The following is a 21,601-nucleotide window of genomic DNA, read 5'->3' as shown; positions in this document are numbered from 1 at the left end:
CAGAGTACCTTAAGCGGCTTAAGCCATTGTGCTTAAAAGCGCGTGCCTGGGGCTATTGCCGGGGCTCGTCGGGAGGGTGAGTGGCGGGTGCGCGCGCGAGGGGCTGGGAAAGGAGCCGGGGGAGGGGGGGCTGCCTGCCTTCCTCCTCCTCTCCTCGCGATCCTCTGGACTAAGAGGAGGAGGAGGATGGGCGCGGGTGCAGGCGCGCTCTGGGTATGCTCGCAAATCGTGGAGGATTCTCGTATTCTGCGATGGGCTTTCCTGCTTCCTGCGGAGCCTTCAAACCCCCCCCCCCCAAGCTGCTCCTCCTGTTTCTGTTTCCAAGGGAGGGAGAAGCTCAGCACGTCTGCCAAGAGCCCCCCCCCCATTAAACCCTCTCTGGGGGTGCGCAATGCACACGGCTCCTGCCGGGCTCCTGTTTGGAAAGGGAGAGAGGCGTGAGCTGGGTGCAATCGGCTTGCCAAGGGTTAAACGGAACAGAGCTGGGTTCCTAGAGAGGACAGGCAATAAAAGACCGGGGGGGGGGGAATCAGGTTCTCCAGAACCAAAGCTCCCCCCGCGCGTCCCTTCCTGCCAGAGGAGAGAGGCTGCATTCTGGGATGCGGTGAGTCTCGTCTCTTCAGTCTTAGGGCGCGCTGGGGAGAGGGGGGGGGGTCTCGGGGCTGCATGGGAGGGTGCAGGGGGGTCCTGCTCAGCTCGTGCATGGGGGCGACCCCCAAGTGAGGGAGCAAAGGGACCTGCCCCCTTCCTCTCTGCTAAGCCACGTAGGTTCGTGGGTGGTCTGCAGTTGTGTCCTCTTTTGGACTCTCCCTTTCGGGAGAGAAAAAAGAGGAATGCCAATAAACCCCATTCAGACTGAGGAACGAGCCCCATTTATTAACAGAGATTGTAGCCGTACAAAGCAATTGGACCTAAAATAAAAACGAAACCCTGGCTTACGCAGGAAATGCACAGAGTGCGTTGAAGGGGGGGGGGGCAGAGAAAAGAACGTGCTTTTTCCTGCAGTGCGGAGAGAAAACTCCGGAACTCCCTCCCGCAGGAGGCGAGCAGCCCGCCAGCCTATCCCGGGAGAATGAGGCCAAAGCACAGAGGAGGAGAGGGCGATGCGTGGATCCTGGCTACGTGGGCTGGGCTCTGACCCCACCGTTGGAGGAGTAAGACGGTTTAAGCATTTAACACCAATCCTGGCCTGACCTCACCGGCTGCCAGTTACTTTCCAGGCCCAATTCAAAGTGCTGGTTTCATCTTCCCATGAAGGACGGCGCTGTATACAAATTTAACTTGTTTCCCATCTTCTGGTAAGTGCACGTGCAGAGAGGGGCTCTTGCGCCCCAGTCCTGCTGGGGGGCTTCCCGTTGATGCCCCTGTGAGAACGGGAGAGGGGGGAGAGACTCCAGAGGAGGCCCCACTGGCCTGATCCTGCAGGGCGCTTCTCCTGCTCTGGTGCTGAGCTCCTCCAGACGCAACAGACTCCTCAGTTGTCTTTCACTTGGAAGTAAAGCTCCCCCCCCCCCACCACCCCATATGAATCAGACAAGGTTGCTATTCAGACTCCTGGCTGATAAACCTGCTCCAATTCAGGCATGCAAGCCTTCAGACAGGAGTCAGCAAACTTTTTCAGCAGAGGGCCGGTCCACAGTCCCTCAGACCTTGTGGGGGGGCAGACTATATATATATATATTTGGGGGGGAATGAACGAATTCCTATGCCCCACAAATAACCCAGAGATGCATTTTAAATAAAAGGACATATTCTACTCATGTAAAAGCACAATGATTTCTGGAATGTCCGCAGGCCAGATTTAGAAGGTGATTGGGCCGGATTCAGGCCCTGGCCTTAGTTTGCCTACCCTGCCTTCAGAGGATCTTTGGAGACTGAAGAGGAAGCCCTGTGGAAAAGCACTGCAGGTCTTCCCATCCGAGGCAGCAGAGGCCTTGGTGAAAAGGAAGCAAATCTGTGCTGTGGGAGGGGGTGAAAAAGTCAGGCCCCCCCCAGTGGTTACAGTTGCTGGGAGACCCTCTCCCCACAGCATATGCACCTGTCCTAGTTCCCTGGCAAGAAGGAAGGATTGTTAAACTCTCTCTCTCTCTCTCTCTCTCTCTCTCTCTCTCTGTGTGTGTGTGTGTGTGTGTGTCCTAGCAAATCTCAGAATCCTTAACAAACTACTGTTCCCACTATCACATGGATGAAGTCGTGGCTCTTTAAAATGTTCTGGACAGTGCGGACAGGGCCTGGGTGCATGTGTTGCCTATTTTTTGTTTGTTTTTAGAATAACTTTTTACAGAATTAAATAAACAAGGATCATAGGAGTGGTAAATGATACAAAGAAATAGATGGAGTCTTCTCATGTCCTTTGTATATTAGAAAAATATCACAACAATTTTTCAGGAACATCTACATTGTGTGGTTCATTATTAGTGGTCAGTGTATACGGTAGGTTTTTGGTTCATGAATTGGTTTAAAGAGAAAAAGGGGGAGCAGGATAGAGCAGAGTAAACAGAGAACAGCCAAGACCGCAGAGCCGAGTCAGCAGCCCTTGTGGTTGTGCAATAGTTATTTTTCCTCTCATGTCACCTATGAAACCATACAAAGTATTGGTCTATTGATGACCGTGGGAATCAGCTTCAAAGTGAACAATGTAATTCATGTGTGACTGAGCCAAATGCTGGTGGTGTGTGTGTGTTCTAGTCGCTTCATTTCTTCAACAGCCCCCCCCCCCAGCTTTCCTCAGGTTCTTTTGTTGGGGGACCTAAGTGAAGACTTCCTTGAACTGGGCCCAGAAATGAAGGGACAGCCAATGCAGCTGTTTTGAAACAGGAATTAAATTTGTTCTCAAGGGTCGTTGTGGGGATTCAGTGAGGAGGGGTAGACCCACGGATGCCACCTTGAGCTCCCTGGAGAAAGGGGGGGGATAGAAATGCCATAAGTAAAGAGAGGGAATCCAGCCCATAACATGGCCGTTGCATTTTGCACACTTTCTAAGTCAAATTCAAGGGTAGCTCCACACAGAGGGCATTGCAATAATCCCATAGGAGTAGCTGCAAGCAGATATGGCTGTGTGAGGGTTAAACAATGTCACATTATTATTGCTGTTGTTATTGTTATTTACCTGCCTTCACCCTAAGTTCCCAGGACAGATGACATAAAAACACAACATTAAAAACATCTTTTAAAAACTAACAATCACAAAAGAAGGTGAGTCCTACTTACTTTTGACAGCTGTCTTTTGAGCCTACCCACATGAACTTTGGCCCCTCCCACTTGGCCCTACAGCTGGGGAGGGGGGTTGGGATCAGGATCTGGCCCTCAGAACAAATAAAAAGTGGCCCACCTCAGGAGTATGGATTGAGAGCGCTGGAGATTCTAAGTGCTAGAAAATGAGACAAACGTGCCCTGAAGTTGGGTTGGCAGGAGAGCAGCTCTTGAAGACCCAGGAGGAGGAACCCAGCTGTAGCCAAGAGCCACTGTCTAAAGCGCTTACACATGGAGGACGAAGCGGGCTTGTTTTCTCTTGCTTTCAGTGGGAGGATCTGAACTAATGGCTTCAAGTTCTTGGCTGCAAGAAGGGAGAGTCTGAATCTTGGAGATTGTTCTGATGCTAAGAGCTGATTGACAGTGGAAGGGACTCCCTCAGAATGTGGTGGACTTTCCTTCATTGGTGGTTCCTAAGCAGAGGCTGGGTGGCCATCTGCCACAGATGAGACTCCTATATTGCAGGGACTTGGGCCAGATGACACTCAGGGCCCCTTCCAACTCGACAATTCTATGATTCTTTAAATCAGTCATTGCATTTTTATTTCTATGTTTATTGTTGAAGACTAAAATAGGCTTCATTAAAATACACAGTAAGAGAATTCCATTAAGATGTTAAGCATCCATAATTAAAATGTCCAGCAAAACAACCCATTAAAGGGACACAGCAATTAATAGGTAGAAAAGAAAAGAACAATGTGTTTTCAGTAATATTATCTAAGAGGACCTTTCCCATTTTCTTTCAGGGTAAAGTGTGCTTTGAAGCTGTAGCTGTGTGTTTCATAGATTAGGAGTGAGCGTTGCTGGATCCTGACCAGAGAGCTCTGCATAAAGACATCATGGAGGAGAATCATGGGATCATGGACTCTCTTGGTAAGGCTCCCTGTGGGATCATAATATACGTATTGAAATTCCATAATACTGTATCTCTATGTGACAAATGTCCCAGATTTGGATGGCGCTCAACAGCGCCACCTAGAGCACCTGGGATTCTAACACCCCTAAAGCTCACCTTGAATCAAGAGGTATTGACTGTTTGGTCTGTGAAGATTCTTCCTCCAGTTATGCCTTTGTAAACCATGATCAGGCTGGTCTGAAGTTCCCAGGCCTTCTTAAATGTAGTCTTCAGAGTTGTTAGGGAAGCGGATGTAGAGTCTGTCAGGTTTTGTGTTTTTGTTTCTGCTTCTGTCTGTTTTTGGTTGACCAAGGAGGTGACTGACCAAGGTGGAGCAGATACAATGATTGGCCCAAACAATATTCATCCCAGAACAGAGCCAGTTTTTTAGGATCTCATGTTCCCATAAATATGTCTGTGAAGGTGGGAAGTGCTCACATTTAACTCCCCTTAGTTCATCCTCTATCACAAGTGGTCTTTAGCATTGTTCAATAACTGGTGGTCCATTTCTTCCTGAGGTGCTAATCTGCTTCGGTCTTTGTTTCAGGTGGTGATGAATTAGAAGAACAAGGGAGACGACAACAAAATCCACACATTGGAGAAGCCATATCAATTCACACAGGGGGCAAACCATATCAGTGCCTTGAATGTGGCAAGAGCTTCAGTGAGAGAGCCCATCTCAGGGCCCATCAAAGAATTCACACAGAGGATAAACCATATAAGTGCCTGGAATGTGGCAAGAGCTTTAGACAGAGCATCCATCTCACTTCCCACCAAAGAATTCATACAGGGGAGAAACCATATCTGTGCTTGGAATGTGGGAAGAGCTTCCGTCACAGTGCCAACCTCACTTCCCACCAAAGAATTCACACAGGGGAGAAACCCTATCAGTGCTTGGAATGTGGAAAGAACTTCAGTCAGAGGGCCAGTCTCATTTCCCATCAAATAATTCATACAGGGGATAAACCATATCAGTGCCTCGAATGTGGCAAAAACTTCAGTTGGAAAAAAAGTCTCACTTACCATCAAAGAATTCATAGAGGGGAGAAACCCTTTCAGTGCTTGGAATGTGGAAAGAGCTTCAGATGGAGCGCCCATCTCACTTCCCATCAAAGAATTCATACAGGGGAGAAACCATAGAAGCATAAAATTGTAGAGTTGAAAGGGGCACTGAGGGGCATCTAGCTGAACCCTGTGCAGTGCAGGAATCTTAGCTGAAGCATCCATGACAGATGACTATCCAACCTCTGCTTAAAACCTCCAATGAAGCAAAGTCCCACCATCTTCTGATGGAGTCCATCCCACTGTTGAACACCTGGTACCACCAGAATGTTCTGCCTGATGTTTGAATTTCCTTTCTTTCTCTGTGCCTCTTGAATACAGTGGGAAGGTGGTGCCAGGATGGTGCCAGAGCACCTCTCAGAGAAGGCGCTGGCGGCAGAACATTGGGAGACAAACTAGACCTCTGCATAGGGCGTTCTGAAGCATTCAAAGCTATTCATGAAGACATTCTTACAGTATCCCTATAAGGTGGACCAGCAGCATTTCCCCAGTATTGCAGGAAGTTGAGAGAAGGGATGGAGAGTGGAGAGGGATTCGAATCACAGACTCTGTTCTCTGCAAGTTGCACACACAAAATCCACTCTGAATTGTGTTGCTTATTGACATCTGTATTGGACACACACACAACCAGCACTGGCTGAACCAGTTTTGTTGTTGTTGTTTAGTCGTGTCTGACTCTTCTTGACTCCATGGACCAGAGCGGGTTTCATAATGATTGCTTTCTTAAACTGTGATTTCAAAGTGGGGGTGTTTTGGAAGGGGCATTGAGCTATGTGTGCTGCCTTGAGCTGGAAAGGTGGCTGTGACTTTGCTCCAAGTCTGGAGCAGAGGAAAGGGAGTTGCCATGAAGAATGGGCAGGCAGACCTCTCCCAGCACACAGCCTCGGCCCCAAGTCTGTAGCCCTGAATATCCTGGGGGTGTCCCAGGTTCTTTTTCGTTTGGTTTTTAGGGAGGGCTTTTCATGAGCCCATTCTTGGCCACACACACACTTCAAAATCAGGGATGTGGGCTGGAGACACATTTCTTACATTTTTATGGTTCTTTAGCTGCATTGCAGTTATGCCTATTCCACTTCTCCTGCAAGGTGCTCAAAGAAGTATTCATGGGTCTCCTTTTACCAGTGTTGATCTCAAGCCTTGGGTGTCATGGACCAGTCCTGTGGAACCCCCTGCCACTAGAGATTCAGGGGGCGCCTTCTGTGCCAGCTTTTAAACACCTGCAGGCCATTAAGATAACATCCCTCACAAGGGTCTATTGATGCTTGTGTTTTAGATATTTCCTTTTGCTTTTAACCTGTTGTTAAGTTTTAATGATGTTTTTGTTTGGTTTTATGTTTTTATATTGCTGTAAACCACTGGCATATTTTTCTGATGCAGATGTCCATAAATATTAACATACAAACAAGCAATCCTGTGAGGTACTTTAGGCTGAGAGACAAGGACTTTCTGCTCCAAGGTCGCACAGTGAGCTTTGTGGCTGAGTGGTGACACACTCTTCCCCCCCTCTCAGCTCCCTCTCTGCTTAATGTGACCCATAATCACATAATCTTTAAAATAAATGCATCAATACAAATGATGGTTTATGCAGCAAAACTAACAATCGCAAGGATTCCTTTTTGCAATGGCCACAGTTGCATTTGAATGCAAGACCAAACTAGAGCACAGTCTTCAAAACAACCACATGAAATCAAAATGAAATGTTTCAGAAGTTCCTGCAAAGATGGAGCATTGCTCCAAAGACAGTGGCGAGGGGGCCGGGTTCTCCTGCTTCCAGAGAGGAGTCCCTGAACCTGAACTAAGACACCCAGCTTCGAAACTGCAATGAAACAACCGGTCACAGAAATCCTATCCTGCTTAGATATGGGCATTCCAGTTCTTTAGCTCAAGAAATCTGAGGCTGGGGGACCTGGAGAATCAATGAGGCTTTGTCCACCATACATTTAGAGCACCTTTCTTCCCCTCCCCCCACACCCCATACTTGGATTTACTTTGAAGTTGTTGACGTTAAAAAAAATGTTCCATTGCTGCAACATGAGTTTTGGGGTTTTCTATATAAGCACTGAGGTATCAGGACATAATACGTACATTTTGAGGTGTCATGTTAGTGTTAGGGATTGTTTGTGTTAAAGGGGAAAATAAACAACAAAACTTGTGAGCCCCAGCGAGAGGGGTTCCCCAACTTCAATAGGTCTGGCTCTGTGGGTCCCAAATCAGTCATGTTCAGGCAAGGGACCACAGCCAAGAAGAAAAGAGGCAGCCACGCCAAATCGTTTATTTTGTTGCCACAAAGTTTCTAACTTTAAGCAAAGCAAAGAAGAACCAAGATCAAAGGTTACCTCCGGTTTTTTTAATTCCCAAAGTTTCCCAGCATACATCTGCAAAAGCATCATGGAAGCCGTCAGAAGGAAGGTGTGGGAGCCCCCGACACCCCCCCCCGTCCCTCAAGGCAGAGATTAGACATATTCCACCTAGCAGAGAAAGTAGTTACACTTCCTTTCGTTATTTTGTATCGCTTGGCACAGCCAGGTTTGCTGCACCTCGTGAATCTCCACCCTGAGGAGGGTTTTCCTGCGCTTGAAAGTCTGCCGGGCTCCTGTCTAGCCCTTGGTAAGGTGTAATCCTGGAGCCACGTTCCCAGCATTGTGGCCGGCCTGCCCAGTTCATCTCATGACTCAGCCCCCCTCTGTCTCTGCCCTGAACCAAGTAAAAACATTTATTCGGCTATTTCTAATGAGTTTCTGTGTTTCTTTCATTCAAAATATAGAGGAGAAAGGCTGGGGCTTCGGCGCGCGTCCCTTGGGGACCTCCGGCCCTTGGAGTGCGAGCGAGGTGCAGACTCTTGAGTGAGGCTCCTTGCAGACTTTGACAGAGGCGATTCAGCCTTTTCTTCGGCCTGCCTCCCATTTCCCCCTATAGGGGCTGCGGATTCGCAAGCGGGATTAAGGTTTAAAGGTCTGTTCTGCAGGCTGTGCTTGGTCAGCTGTTCAACAGGACGGCTCCTGGTCGGCCAGATAAAGAAAAGGCGGTCTTTCCCTCCTGCTCCCAAAAGTGGACGCGCTTGTGCCTGCGCAAGTCTTGTTCTGTGCTGGGCAGCCTTTTCGCCTCGGCCTTTGCCCGCCGCCGGTCAGGCTGATCCGATCAGGCGGGCGGACGAGCCCCTCTCCGCTTTGCCCGTACCATTAGGAATCGTAGAATCATAGAATGATAGAGTTGGAAGAGACCACAAGGGCCACCGAGTCCAACCCCCTGCCAAGCAGGAAACACCATCAGAGCACTCCTGACATATGGTTGTCAAGCCTCTGCTTAAAGACCTCCAAAGGAGGAGACTCCACCACACTCCTGGGCAGCAAATTCCACTGTCAAACAGCTCTTACTGTCAGGAAGTTCTTCCTAATGTTTAGGTGGAATCTTCTTTCTTGTAGTTTGGATCCATTGCTCCGTGTCCGCTTCTCTGGAGCAGCAGAAAACAACCTTTCTCCCTCCTCTATGTGACATCCTTTTATATATTTGAACATGGGAAAGGAACTGAACATGACATTTCCAGCACCAGAATGCCCTTCTACGGATCGAGGGGGCGACCACACCGGGAATCCTCTGTCCAGTTCTGGTCCCCTCGCCTCGGAGCTGAAATAGTCTTAGGAAAGGGCCGCCCGAATGATCCAGGCGCGGGGGGGGGGGGAGAGAGACTTCCCTCTGAAGAAAGGCTGCAGCGGCTCCCTCTTTCTAGTTTAGAGGAAAGCCAAGGGAGACGCACCTTGAGCCGGGGGCGTCGCCTTGCAAAGGTGAAAGGGAACAGAGCTGCATTCCTAGAGAGGCCAGGGGAGGGGGAGTCCTTCCTCCGAAGCTCCTTCCTGCAAAGGGAGGGGGGGGCTTTCGTCTCTCTTCTCTGCACCAGCTGCCTTGCGGGCGCCTTCTGCAATCCGGTGAGTCGCCTTTCTCTGATAGCGCAGGGTGCATTGGGGAGAAGGCAGGGCGTCCCAAGGCGGCATGCGCGGGGGGGGGGCGAGGTGCATGCGGGGACCCCCAAGTCAGGCAGCTGAAATCCCCGCCCTTTGCCTGCGCAGGAGATCTGCAACTTCATTTGGATCCATTCGCCGCTTGACACTTTGGGGAGGGGTCTTTGGCTTAGAGAGGGGATTATGTACAGTATTGGTATAGTATTAAATTTCTATACCACTTAATATATTATAAATATAAACGGTGCACAGGAAATGGCAGCAACAACAATGTAAACAAATACACATTTCAAAAAGACACAGTTGCATATAAAAATGTTACATTGATACAAAGTTTCTCTCTCTCTCTCAGTAGATACGTCAGTAATGCGAATAAACTCAATTCAGATTAATGAATAAGTCCTATTTATTAACGGGCTGTAGCCCAACAGAAACATTTGGACTTAAAATAAACGCAAGAAATAAAAAGGAAAACCTGACCTATACATTTAGTGAATAAAGTCCGTTGGAAGATGGAGGGCAGAGAAGAGAAAGCGCTTCTTGGTGCGGTGCAGAGTCAAGCCTGCGGAACTCCCCGCCCCAGGGGGCCAGGCTGGGACCAGGGCAGGGAGGAGGAGGAGGAGGAGAGGCTCCTGGTGGCTTCATCCTCGAGGACTGAGCTCTTGTCTCCCCAGAGATGCTGCTGAGTCCCAGTTGCTGGAAGGAGCGCAGGGGGGGAGAGGGGGGGATCTTGCGCCCCAGTCCGGCTGGGGGGGGGCTTCCCATTGAGGCCCCAGTGGGAACGGGGGGGGGGAGACTCCAGAGGGGGCCCCACTGGCCTGATCCTGCATGGCTCCTCTCCTGCTCCGATGCTGAGCTCCTCCAGATGCAAGTCCTCTGCTGCCCTTCAGTTAGAAGTAAAGCTTTCCCAGTTCCCTGGATTCTTTGGAGGAAGCCATGGCTCTTTAAAGTGGTCTGATCCTGCACTGAAGATGCTCAGCTTCCTTGAGGCTCCGTGTGTATCTTGAGGCTTAATTTCCTACCCTCAGGCTTGAGGCTTTATGTTGTTGTTGTTCTGGTTGTTATTCTACTGCTACCCGTTTATGGAATGCCCTCCCCAGGGAGGCCCACCTGGCGCCTTTGTTACAAATCTTCAGGCAACATTTGCCTGATCCACATCAAATGGCCTTTTAGATGTGTCTGTGGGAAGGGGGGTTATTGGTTTGGTTTGTTTTTGTTTTGCTTTTGTTTTGCATTTTTTGTTTTCATTCTTTTTTTATGTTGTGAACTACTCTGTGATCTTCGGATGAAGGGTGGAATACAAATTAAATAAATAATAATAATAATGACAATACATTTATTACCCAGAGCAGGTTACAAGCATTTTAACATTCCATATTAAAAGGAGTTAGAACGAAGGACAGCCATAGGAAGGTAGGTCCTGAAAAGGCAAGAGTCAGAGGCCTTGGACAAGAGGGGAAGGGGCCAGGCGCCCCTCTGTGGGGAGGGAATGCCCCAACTGAAGGACTGGCCCCAGGATAGCCCCTCTAGGGCCACCCCAAACTGCCAAGAGCGCCCCTTCTGCCAACCTTAACCCCCAAGAGGGAAGGAGGTGGTTGTTCAGATATTGGGAGGCCTAAGTGGACGCCTCCTGTGAGCCCCTTGAATTGGGCCCAGAAATGAATGGACATCTGTGGCAGCTGTTTTAAGAGAGGAATTAGATATGTTCTCAAGGGTTTGGGGAATTCAATGAGGAGGGAGAGACACATGGATGCCACCGGGAGCTCTTTGGAGAAAAGGGGGAGATAGAAATGCCATGAATCAAGAGAGGGAACCCAACCCATGATCTGGCTGCTGCATTTTGGAACTGTTTCTGAGTTGTCTTCAAGGGCAGCTCCATGCAGAGGGCATTGCAATGATCCCATCCAATCCAGAGCATGGAATGCCATGGTCAAGTACTCTCTGTCCCAAATGGACTGTGTCAGGGACTGGACATCAGAGGAGGAATGGTGGTGACCACCCTCCCCCTTCTCCTGAACCTTCACGAGAAGAGGAGGACAGTATATATGTACAACAGTGGTTTGCAGAAGGTCATGACTCTGAGACAGAAGAGGGACAAAGCTGGGAGATAATGGGAGAAGGGGGGGGAGCAGCAGCAGAGCCGGAGCAGCTGGCTGGCATGTTATCATTAGAAAGCATTCCAGACCCCCCCTTCCCCTAGGACCCAGAGAGCAGTGAAAGTGGGAGAGCAGAACGGGAATAGGCAAGGGGCCTTATGCAACCACTGTGAAAGGGTGGAGCTGCTGACGACTGAGAGGAAAGTGGGGGAGGGAGGAGATTACGCAGAGCAACGCCATTATCCAAGAAACGGCATCCTGCATCTCTCTCTGTGAGCATTGAATAAAAGACTTTGGTAAGAGCTTCTTGTTTTTCCATTACTGGCAGCCTGCTGTGAGGGAGGGGGATTCCCTGAAGCCTGACAGACTGGCTGGCAAACTGCCTGAGCTGGAAATGGGCACTCCTAGTCACTGAGGCCACCTGAGCCTCAAATGACCAGAAATGAGATTCGTCCGGCATGACTTGTTCTTCGGAAACCCATGCTGGGTCTTAGTAGTCTCAGCATCCTTTTCTAACTCCTCACAGACCGACTGTTGAATTGTCTGTTCTAGGACCTTCCCTGGTATCAATGTCAAGCTCACCAGTTGGTACATATCTGGGTCTTATTCCCCCCCCCCTTGAGAACGCTGGTCTGCAGGATGGTGTCACCTGTTCTCCAAGATTTCTCAAAGATCATAGACAGAAACTCTGAAGTTACATAAGCAAGCTCCTTTACTACCCTTGGATGCAGCTCCTCAGGCCCTGGAGATTTGAATTCATTTAAAATAGCTAGGAGTTCCCTTACTCAGAGGTGTAGCGAGGCCATGTGGTACCCAGGCGCGGAATTTTGTTCTCTCTCTCTCTCTCTCTCTCTCTCTCTCTCTCTCTCTCTCTCTCTCACACACACACACACACACACACACACACACCAAGTTGGGAGTCACAGACTTCTTTCAGTCCATGGGACTTTTTGCTTTTCCTTAGTATGTCCCTATTTTCATTGGAGAAATGTTGTTGGGTATGGAGTTATCTGACCCCCGAGCTGTCTGAAGGCAATCAGATGGCACAAGGAAGTATTTTTTAATGTTTAATGTTTTATTATGTTTTTATATATGTTGGAAGCAACCCAGAGTGGTTGGGACAACTCAGTAAGATGTATAGGTTATAAACAGTAAAATTTATCGGCGAAATTTTGGAGAGTATGAGTCACTGGTCTGATGAACCTTTCCCCCTGCAAGCTGCTCCTCTTTCTGTTTCCAATGGAAGGAGCAGCTTGGCACGTCAGCCAAGAGGGTCTCCACCCGTCGCCCAAGATAACTTCTCTGACTGTGCGCAACGCACACGGCTTCTCCTGGGCTCCTGCTCTGGAGGCGAAAACGCAGAGAGGGAGAGAAGTGTGAGCTGGGTGCACACGGCTTGCCAAGGGTTAAAAGGAGCTGGATTCCTAGAGAGGACAGGAAATAAAAGTGTCGCGGGGGGGGGTCCTCCCTTCCCCCTCCCTTCCTGCAAGAGGAGGAGGGGGCTGTCGTCTCCTTTGCAAATGCTGCCTCGGCGGCGCCTTCTGCGCGCTGGTGAGTCTCCTCTCTCTTCCCCCGGAGGGGGCATTGGGGAGAAGAGGGGTCCCCTGCCCACCCCCACCGAACTCCAAATCAGGGAGCCCAGGTCCCCCTCCATCTCTGCAAAGCCAGGGCGCGGGCTCGTTCCCAGGAGGTTTGCAGCTACAGACCCATGGATGCCCCCTTGAGCTCATTGGAGAAATAAAGGGGGAGTATAACTATGCCGTGACTCAAGAGAGGGATCCCAGCCCATAATCTGGCCGCGGTGTGGGGGGCCCGTTTCCAGCTCGTCTTCCAGGGCTTCTCCACAGAGAGGGCATTGCAAGGATCCCCTCAGGTCCAGAGCACGGAAGCTGAGCCCCCCCCCCCCACGGGAGGGCACCGTGTTCAGCTGATCCATCTGGGCGCCCCCCCCCCCCGGAGCAGACTTTCTTTCCTCTACCTGTTCCCAAAATCAAGCGCAGCTGCGTTTCTTGGCCTGGACGTTGGCAGCTGCAGTGCTGGTTTATGGGGGGGGGGGCGCTTCCCGAAATGGATTAACTGGATGGATTCTAGCCACTGACCTGATGAAAAGATCATAGCCGAGTTTCTGAAGCAGGAACAGAATCTTGGAAGGTAGCTGAATGTAGAAATTGTGAGTTTTTCCTGAACTGTTTGGTCCCTGAATGTGCTGCTTGTAAATACTCATAGGTTGCTTTACATAAGGAACAGAGGTCTAGAAATTCAAGTCGTTGTTGTTATAGGCCCAGTGTCTTTTGCCTTGCCATCCCCACCAACGACTCCCTGTTGCTACTCTGCTTCAAATAATAATAATAATAATAATAATAATAATAATAATAATAATAATAATGGTCCCCGGATTCATTGAAAAAATCTGGTGAACATAGTGTAGGGTGGTATACAGATATAATAAATAATAATAACAATTGAAATATTTCTAAATGAAATGAATAAAAAAAAGAAAAACTGGTGAAATACTGAAACAAGGAGATCACAAATGTGTGGTATGGACCCTCCTCCGTATATAGAAATAGTCTACCAGACATCAGATGCCACAAATAAATGTTACTTTGTTTTAAATTACATAATTAAAATGCTTAAATAAGGAAAATGATGTTTTCATCAGAAACCCAGGATATATGCACATATGCACTCAGTATATTATAAAACAATCCAGTATATTATTAAAACAATGCTGTTGTGGTGGTTATAATTGTACTGCCCCCACCTGACTGAGCTGCCCCAACCAACACTTTGGTGCCTCCCAACACAATATTATAAACACAATAAAACAGCAGCCATTGAAAACTTCCCGATACAGGGCTGCCTTCAGATATCTTCTAAAAGTTGTGTAGTTCTTTATCTCCTTGACATCTGCTGGGAAGGAAGTTCCCCAAGCAGGGTGCCACTACCAAGAAGGCCCTCCGCCTGCTTCCGTGGGCATTTTGGGGCATCTCAGCCTCCCACCCATGCGAGCAGAGTTGCCTTTGCAGCAGAGTCCAAAAACAAAACAAAACTCCACAACCAGGTCAAACACAGGCAATCTGGATCCCATCCTGACTGAAAGCAAGGTCAGAAAATAATGCAAGCATAATTCCACTGGGGGTTCACGCTAAGTACAACACAGCAAGACGGGGGAAGTAATATCAGGAACATGGAGCCAGAAAGCTCTGCTATTTCCATATAATGTCATACATTATGGCCTTCCAGACCACAAACTAGCCTTAGTCATCGTCATCAGAGGAGTTTCAAGGACTGCGTACTCATGAGTAGACCCCTTGCTCCTGAGCTGTAGAAGTTGTCTTCTGATCTCTTGCAGGCTTCCTGAGAGCACAGATGGATGAGCAAGACCCAGCTGGCCCTGAAGCAGGAAGAGGCCATGCCATGGAAACTGGAAGCCGTGGGGGATTCTGGGAAAACTCAGTGCAGTTGGGTGAGGTGGACACTCTCCGCTCAGATGTGCAGAGCCAGCAGTTGAGACAGTTCTGCTACCAGGAGGCCAAAGGACCCCGAGAGGTTTGCAGCTGGTTCTACCACCTTGACCATCAATGGCTGAAGCCAGAAAGGCACACGAAAGCTAAGATTTTGGACCTGGTGATCTTGGAGCAGTTCCTGGCTGTCCTTCCAGTGGAGATGGAGAGCTGGGTGAGGGAATGCGGAGCAGAGACCAGTTCCCAGGCAGTGGCCCTGGCCGAAGGTTTCCTCCTGAGTCAGGCAGAGGAGAGGAAGCAGGTGGAGAAGAAGCAGGTGAGAGAGACTTTCCTCTTAATTCTCCCAGGGAACTCTGAACAGGAGGGAGAAGATCCTAAAATACTCTACTAATTGCTCATCCTTTTTAGGAAGCATCCAAGGCAGGACCCATAAAATATTTGCCTCTACCATTCTTTGTTGCTCTTTCAGGAAAAGGATCTGGTTGCGGAAATGGACTCCAATTACTCTGAGGCAGAGAGGACTCCACTGGACACCAGAGAGAGTTCACTAGGTAGGGAGGAAAGGAGTTTCTTCCCCATTTGGTCATTCTGTTACTTTTGAAAGTAATCTCCGAGTTCTTTCAATTGGGGGGGGGAGAGAGAGATTTGGGACCAAGGGCCCAGAAGAACACAACAAAACTATGAAATTTGTATGACCACCGAAATGTACATTTCAGAGAAGCATGCACTCCTGGCTTCCAACTAACCTTTGTCTCTCAGGTGAAAGAAGAATGCCGGCAAGACCTCCTCACCCGTCTTTTCCTGGTGGTGGAGAGGAAGCAGCAGCTGTAGAAGCAGATCAGGTAGGAGGAAGGAGCCTTGTGGGGAAAGAGGCTCTGGAGTGGGGCAGCCAGAGTTCCTCTGGGAATGAAGAAATCCCTCTCTTCCTCTTTGCTTTCGTCAAAGCTGTTCCAAACAAAGGCTGAAAGTGCCATTCAAGGAGGTCTATCTGCTGAAAATCAGGAACAGCCTCCCCTCCTTAACTACCTTTCTGTATGTCCGTAGTGTTATTTATCAGCATTTGCAGTTATATTAATAAATTTATGATTGAGTGCTCTGCTGGGCTTCTAAGCAGTTGACCTAATACAATGCAGCATCCCAAAAAATGAAGCAGGCGCAGCAGATTCATCCAGTATTATTTGCTGAAGGCCAATGAGCATAACAGTTCACAAATCCAACTTTCTGTCAGGGACCGTGCTGAGATGGGCTGCACTGAGGAGGAATGGTGGGAGCCTCCCCCTCTCCCTGCTCCTGATCAGGATCCTGAATCCCAGGAGCAGAGGGACAGTATAGATTTGGAACAGTGGTTTGCAGAGGGACATAGTTCAGAAGAGCAGATAAAGTGGCAGCACAGAGACCACAGTGGTTAGGAGATCAGGTTAGAAGATGTGGGAGTGACGTGGGTGACTAGGGCGGATGTGGGTGAAACCCTGAATTGGGAGCACCTTCATTCCTAGGAAATGGATTTTTTGTTCTAACTGGTAGGAAGTCTCCTTTCCATGTATTCTGCTTATCTGCTGCCAAAGGGGGGAGGAAGCTGATTTCCTGAAGCCAGACACTCTTCAGGACTGGCATAGTTCTTAAGAATCCAGCTGCAGTAAAAAAAACAAAAATAAAAAACTTGAAGACTAAGAACTAAACAATTAGACATACTATGTACAGATCACCCCACCAGAAATGGAGAGAGAGAGAAAGTGAAAATCAGGTTTCCTCTGGCCTCTGATTATAGACAGCATGGCCTTGGGATAGAAAAATGACAGGGCCACCTTCAACCAGCTGTACTCAGCTTCTCTGAAGGAATAACCCAAACATCAGGAACCTTCTGCTCATTTCCAGGCAGAATGGAAAAATTGATGAACAGCTGGTCACTTGCCGCTTGCAGCTTGTAGTAGCTTCTAGTCTGTGAGACCCAGACAAGTTTCCAGAACCTTCTTAAATCAATAGAATAGGAAAGATCTCTGCATATTAGACAAATACTTTCTATACCAAAAATTGCAAGCCATATCAGAAATACCACCTCCCTCTTACCTATCCACAAGAATTGAATTCTATCCCAGATCCTTTTTGGCTGGTCCAAGATTTCAGACTTGTCTACCAGTTTGTGGTCCAAAAACACTTAGTGGTGCCCAACCCTCAGAGCGCCATCCCTGCCGGGGCCAAGTGGTACAGCGTATTGGACCTTTGCTCAGCATTTTTTAGTATCTCCATTGCAATTAACACAACACAGCAATGAACAGGCAGGAAACAACACCGCAGAGTTTAGTAGATAATCTTTAGACTGCCTTAGAGGAGAACCCTTGTCTTTTTCCTTTCAGGGTCCTCTGTGCTTTGAAGATGTAGCTGTGCATTTCACGGAGGAGGAGTGGGCGTTGTTGGATCCTGACCAGAGAGCTTTGCATAAGGAAGTCATGGAGGAGAATCGTGGGATCATGGCCTCCCTCGGTAAGGCTCCCAGTTGGATCATAATATCTGCTTTGAAATTCCATAGATAGATGATATATAGATAGATAGATATAGACATATATCATATTTTTTCGCTTTATAAGATGCACCAGACCACAAGACACACCTAGTTTTTGGAGGAGGAAAACAAGAAGAAAAAAATCTGAATCTCAGAAGCCAGAACAGCAAGAGGGATCGCTGCGCAGTGAAAGCAACAATCCCTCTTGCTGTTCTGGCTTCTGTGATAGCTGCGCAGCCTGCATTCGCTCCATAAGACGCACAAACATTTCCCCTTACTTTTTAGGAGGGAAAAGGTGAGCCTTATAGAGCAAAAAATACAGTGTGTGTGTGTGTGTGTGTGTGTGTGTGTGATAAACCTGCCATATGTGGATGGAGCTCAACAGAACCACCTACTGCACCTGGTATCCGAACAGGGCACAAGGACCCTTAAATGGAGGGGTATGGATTGTTTCGTCTTTGAAAATTCCTCCTCCAGTTATGCTTTTTAAAACCATGATCAGACTGCTCTAAATTGCACAGGCCTTCATAAATGTAGTTTTCAGCGATCTTAGGGAAGTGAAAGTAGATTCTGTCAGGATTTGTGGTTTTTGTTTTTGCTTCTGTCTTTTTTTTGTTGACCAAAGAGACTATGGACCTTGGAAATAGAGCAACAAACAGGTGACTGACAATAGAGATGCAGAAAATTCCAAAATCCATTCAAGAAAAGAGCCAGGCTTAGCATATCTCAGGTTCCCACAAATCAGTCCATGAATACCAGTCAACACAGGCAGTGAACCCTGTAGTAAGACCTCATGCCTAACCCTCTTTCGTTCTTCCACTACCACAAGAGTTAATTTTCATTGTCCAATCATTTGGGGCTCGATTTATTTCTGAGGTTCTAATCCATTTCTCTCCCCATTGCAGGTGAGGTTGAATTGGCAATGAAGAGCAAGGGAGACCATGACAAAATCCACACAGTAGAGAAACCACATGAATATTTGGAGTGTGGAGAGAGCTCCATCTCCCTTTCCACTTCCTATCAAATAAATCCTATTGGGATGAAACCATATCAGTGTTTGGAATGTGGAAAGTGTTTCACCCGGAAGGAAAGTCTCACTGCCCATCAGAGAATTCATACACTGGAGAAACCATTTCACTGTCAAGAGTGTGGAAAGAGCTTCAGATGGAAGTCAAATCTCACTTCCCATCAAAGAATTCATATGGGGGAGAAACCATTTCAATGTTTGGATTGTAGAAAGAGCTTTACCCACAAGAAAATTCTCATTTCCCATCTAAGAGTACATACAGGGGAGAAACCCTATCAGTGTTTGGAATGTGGAAATAGCTTTAGTCACAGCGCCTCTCTCAATTTACATCGAAGAATTCATACAGGGCAGAAACCATATCAGTGCTTAAAATGTGGAAAGAGATTCGGTCGGAGTTCCACACTTGCCAACCATCAAATAACTCATACAGGGGAGAAACCCTATCAGTGCTTGAAATGTGGAAAGAGCTTCACCCAGAAGGAAAGTCTCACTGCTCATCAGAGAATTCATACACTGGAGAAACCATTTCAATGTAAAGAGTGTGGAAGGAACTTCAGTTGGAAGGCAAGTCTCACTGCCCATGAAAGAATTCATACAGGGGAGAAACCATATCAATGTTTGGAATGTGGAAAGAACTTCAGTCATAGCTCCCATCTCGCTTCCCATCAAAGAATTCATACAGGGGAGAAACCATATCAGTGTTTGGAATGTGGAAAGAGCTTCAGTCAGAGCTCCCAACTAACTTCCCATCAAAGAATCCATGCAGCGGAGAAACCATATCAGTGCTTGGAATGTGGAAAGAGCTTCAGTCGAAAGGACAATCTCACTTCCCATCAAAGAATCCATACAGGGGAGAAATTGTATCAGTGCTTGGAATGTGGAAAGAGCTTCAGTCACAGCAACCATCTCACTTCCCATCAAAGAATTCATACAGGGGAGAAACCCTATCAATGTCTTGAATGTGGAAAGAGCTTCAGAAAAAGCGTTCATCTCACTTTCCATCAAAGAATTCATACAGGACAGAAACCATATCAGTGCATGGAATGTGGAAAGAGCTTCAGTAGAAAGGACCATCTCACTTGCCATCAAAAAATTCATACAACGGAGAAACCATATCAATGCTTGGAATGTGGAAAGAGCTTCAGTAGAAAGGACAATCTCACTTCCCATCAAAGAATCCATACAGGGGAGAAATTGTATCAGTGCTTGGATTGTGGAAAGAGCTTCAGTAGAAAGGACCATCTCTCTTCCCATCAAAGAATCCATACAGGGGAGAAACCATAACAGCGCTTGGAATGTGGAAAGAGCTTCAGATGGGCAAGCTCACTTTCCATCCAAGAACTCACAGCAGGGAGAATAGTTGAATTGTAGAATCATAGTGTTGGAAGGGACTCTGAGGATACATTCACATCTATGCAGGTGCAGAAGGACACACACACACACACATGCCAATCCCAGACACCACTGACCGCGATCCAGCCAGACCTTTCCCCTCCAGGGGGGGGACTTGTGAGTGCCTTCAATACTGTATGGGGGGCGGATCCTGTGCCCTGTGGGTGGGTGTGTCAGCTTGCATTTTTTAGTGCAGAAAGTATTGATCTGATGTGTAGAGATCTCTCCTTTTCTTTCCTATTCTACTTAATTTTAGAGGGTTCTGGAAGCTTCTAGAAGGTTCATGATGTTTGAGTTATACCTTCTGAGAAGCTGAGTACAGCTGGTTTAAACCATTTCTCTTATCTCTTTCTGTCAAGGTCATGCTGACTAAAAAAGGAAGGCCAGAATGAGCCTGAGTTTCACTTTCTCTCCCTTCTGGTGTGGTGTTCTGTGTATTGTGTTAAAGTATTGTTTTATTGAAGTTTAAGTTAAGTGTGCTGTAACTGGATTTCTGAATGTATTGGATTTGTGACCATTATGCTCATTTGCCTTCAGTAGCAGTAAAGCTCTGATGAATGAAATATTAATTGCCTCTGGTCAGTTTTTTTGGAATTTTGCAACATTTAAGGTTGTACTCTGCTACCTATACATTGGAATCTGCTCTGGATCACTATTGTTTAGCATTTCAATGGCAGGTTGTAGCTGCACTACCTTTTTGCAAGAAGCGTTGGACCAGGCAGAGGGAACCCAGAGGGACTCCTGCTCACCTGAGCCCAAGGCTGCCACGTGTGTGTGGAGGGTGTTGCAGGGGAACCTTTGATCCAGGGCATCCTTCAGGAAGGGCAGGAAGTCCAGTACCTGTCCTGCTAGGGGATCTGCCTTCTTTCTACCTGCCCACCTGAGGGAGGCTCGCCAGGTGAATTTGTGGGTGCTCTGGGTGGGCTGTCTGTGGGAATATCGGGGGGCAGGTGGACGGTCAGTCAGTTCTAATTCCCTTAGTACCCAGGAGTCTGGAGGTTGGACGTCTCCCTGTGGCAACAGGTCCCTCCTGTAGGGCAGAGGTCAAGGGTCTGCCCCAGATAGGGCCATGAGTTCTGCAGACCCTCCTTGGCCAGAGTGGAGCTGCTATAATGATCTCTCCCCAGAGTGAATCTCCTTGCAGTTCCCAGAAGATTATGCTTCACCCATAGAGTTCATTGCTTTTCTCCCATCTCCTTCTGCTTTAGCTATTTCACGCATTAATCGTTTCATATATGTGTCTCTTCACTTTCATTCTCTTCTTTTCCGCTCATGCCAGAGCCAGGCTGCTGGATTCGGCCCATTGCCCATCTAGTCCAGCATCGTCTTCTCACATGGACTGACCACATGCCTGTGGGGAAGAACACTAGGAGGACCCAATCGCAAGAGTTCTCTCTTCTCCCGCAGCTTCCATAAACTCAGAAGCATCGCTGCCTTCAACCGAGGAGGCTGAGGATTGCGTGTAGAGTATTTTTCTGGATTTGTTTGCACAAAGCTTGCAAGGAAGTCACCAGACCCTCCAAGTGCCCCTCTTTTCCAGGGACGTCCCTGATTTAGAGAAGCCATCGTGGTTTCTGATTTGATTCTGGAATATCCCGCTTTCCCTTAGGGTGTCCCTATTTTCATTGGATAAATGTTGGAGGGTATGGAGTTATCCTACCCCGAGCCACGTGAAGGCAATCAGACGGCATAGGGAAGTGGTTTTTTATGTTTAATATTTTATTATGTTTTAAGCAGCCCGTAGTGGCAGGGGCAACCCAGTTAGATGTGTGGGGTATAAATAGTAAAATTATCATTATGGAATGTGACGTCCCTATTTTCACCGGATAAATGTTGGCGGGGATGAGTCACTGGTCTTTCCCCCTCCAAGGTGCTCCTCCTGTTTCTGTTTCCAAACGGGGTGTGAGGATACTCAGCAGCCCAGCTTGTCCGGGTGCAAGTCCCCCGCAGGTCT

The 21,601-nt window shown here is 48.0% G+C and overlaps 2 protein-coding genes across 4 annotated transcripts; both read left to right on the top strand.

Annotated features, from left to right (window-relative positions):
• Positions 1–200: 200 nt before the first annotated feature.
• Positions 201–6,782, top strand: LOC308572678 (uncharacterized protein). Its single transcript, XM_081168963.1, has 4 exons — positions 201–604; positions 3,999–4,125; positions 4,695–5,859; positions 5,910–6,782. The coding sequence occupies exons 2-3, from the start codon at positions 4,092–4,094 to the stop codon at positions 5,285–5,287; spliced, it is 627 nt and encodes a 208-aa protein (XP_081025089.1). The 5' UTR covers positions 201–604; positions 3,999–4,091; the 3' UTR covers positions 5,288–5,859; positions 5,910–6,782.
• A 5,928-nt stretch (positions 6,783–12,710) lies between these two features.
• Positions 12,711–20,210, top strand: LOC308572651 (uncharacterized protein). Of its 3 annotated transcripts, none has more exons than XM_081168910.1 (6): positions 12,711–12,812; positions 14,617–15,029; positions 15,198–15,279; positions 15,488–15,570; positions 17,083–17,209; positions 18,134–20,210. In XM_081168910.1, exons 1-6 carry the CDS (start codon positions 12,782–12,784, stop codon positions 19,537–19,539), a joined length of 2,142 nt encoding a protein of 713 aa, XP_081025036.1. In that variant the 5' UTR covers positions 12,711–12,781; the 3' UTR covers positions 19,540–20,210. The 3 variants fall into 3 exon arrangements, with proteins under 3 accessions (XP_081025036.1, XP_081025035.1, XP_081025034.1); XM_081168909.1 differs by having other exon boundaries at positions 14,617–15,038; positions 15,195–15,279; XM_081168908.1 differs by having other exon boundaries at positions 14,617–15,044.
• Positions 20,211–21,601: the final 1,391 nt, after the last annotated feature.

The sequence above is a fragment of the Podarcis bocagei genome (assembly GCF_964188305.1).
Source record: "Podarcis bocagei genome assembly, chromosome: 13".
Classification (NCBI taxonomy): domain Eukaryota; kingdom Metazoa; phylum Chordata; class Lepidosauria; order Squamata; family Lacertidae; genus Podarcis; species Podarcis bocagei.
This window is presented reverse-complemented; position numbering and strand designations above follow the sequence as displayed.

What these genes read in the sequence shown, in the direction of transcription:
- LOC308572678 (XM_081168963.1), top strand. Translation starts at nt 4,092, where the DNA reads ATGGAGGAGAATCATGGGATCATGGACTCTCTTG. An exon ending in TGGGATCATGGACTCTCTTG is followed by an intron (nt 4,126 to 4,694) that starts GTAAGGCTCCCT and finishes TCTTTGTTTCAG; the next exon opens with GTGGTGATGAATTAGAAGAA.
- LOC308572651 (XM_081168908.1), top strand. Translation starts at nt 12,782, where the DNA reads ATGCTGCCTCGGCGGCGCCTTCTGCGCGCTG. An exon ending in GCGGCGCCTTCTGCGCGCTG is followed by an intron (nt 12,813 to 14,616) that starts GTGAGTCTCCTC and finishes GATCTCTTGCAG; the next exon opens with GCTTCCTGAGAGCACAGATG. An exon ending in AGCAGGTGGAGAAGAAGCAG is followed by an intron (nt 15,045 to 15,197) that starts GTGAGAGAGACT and finishes TTGCTCTTTCAG; the next exon opens with GAAAAGGATCTGGTTGCGGA.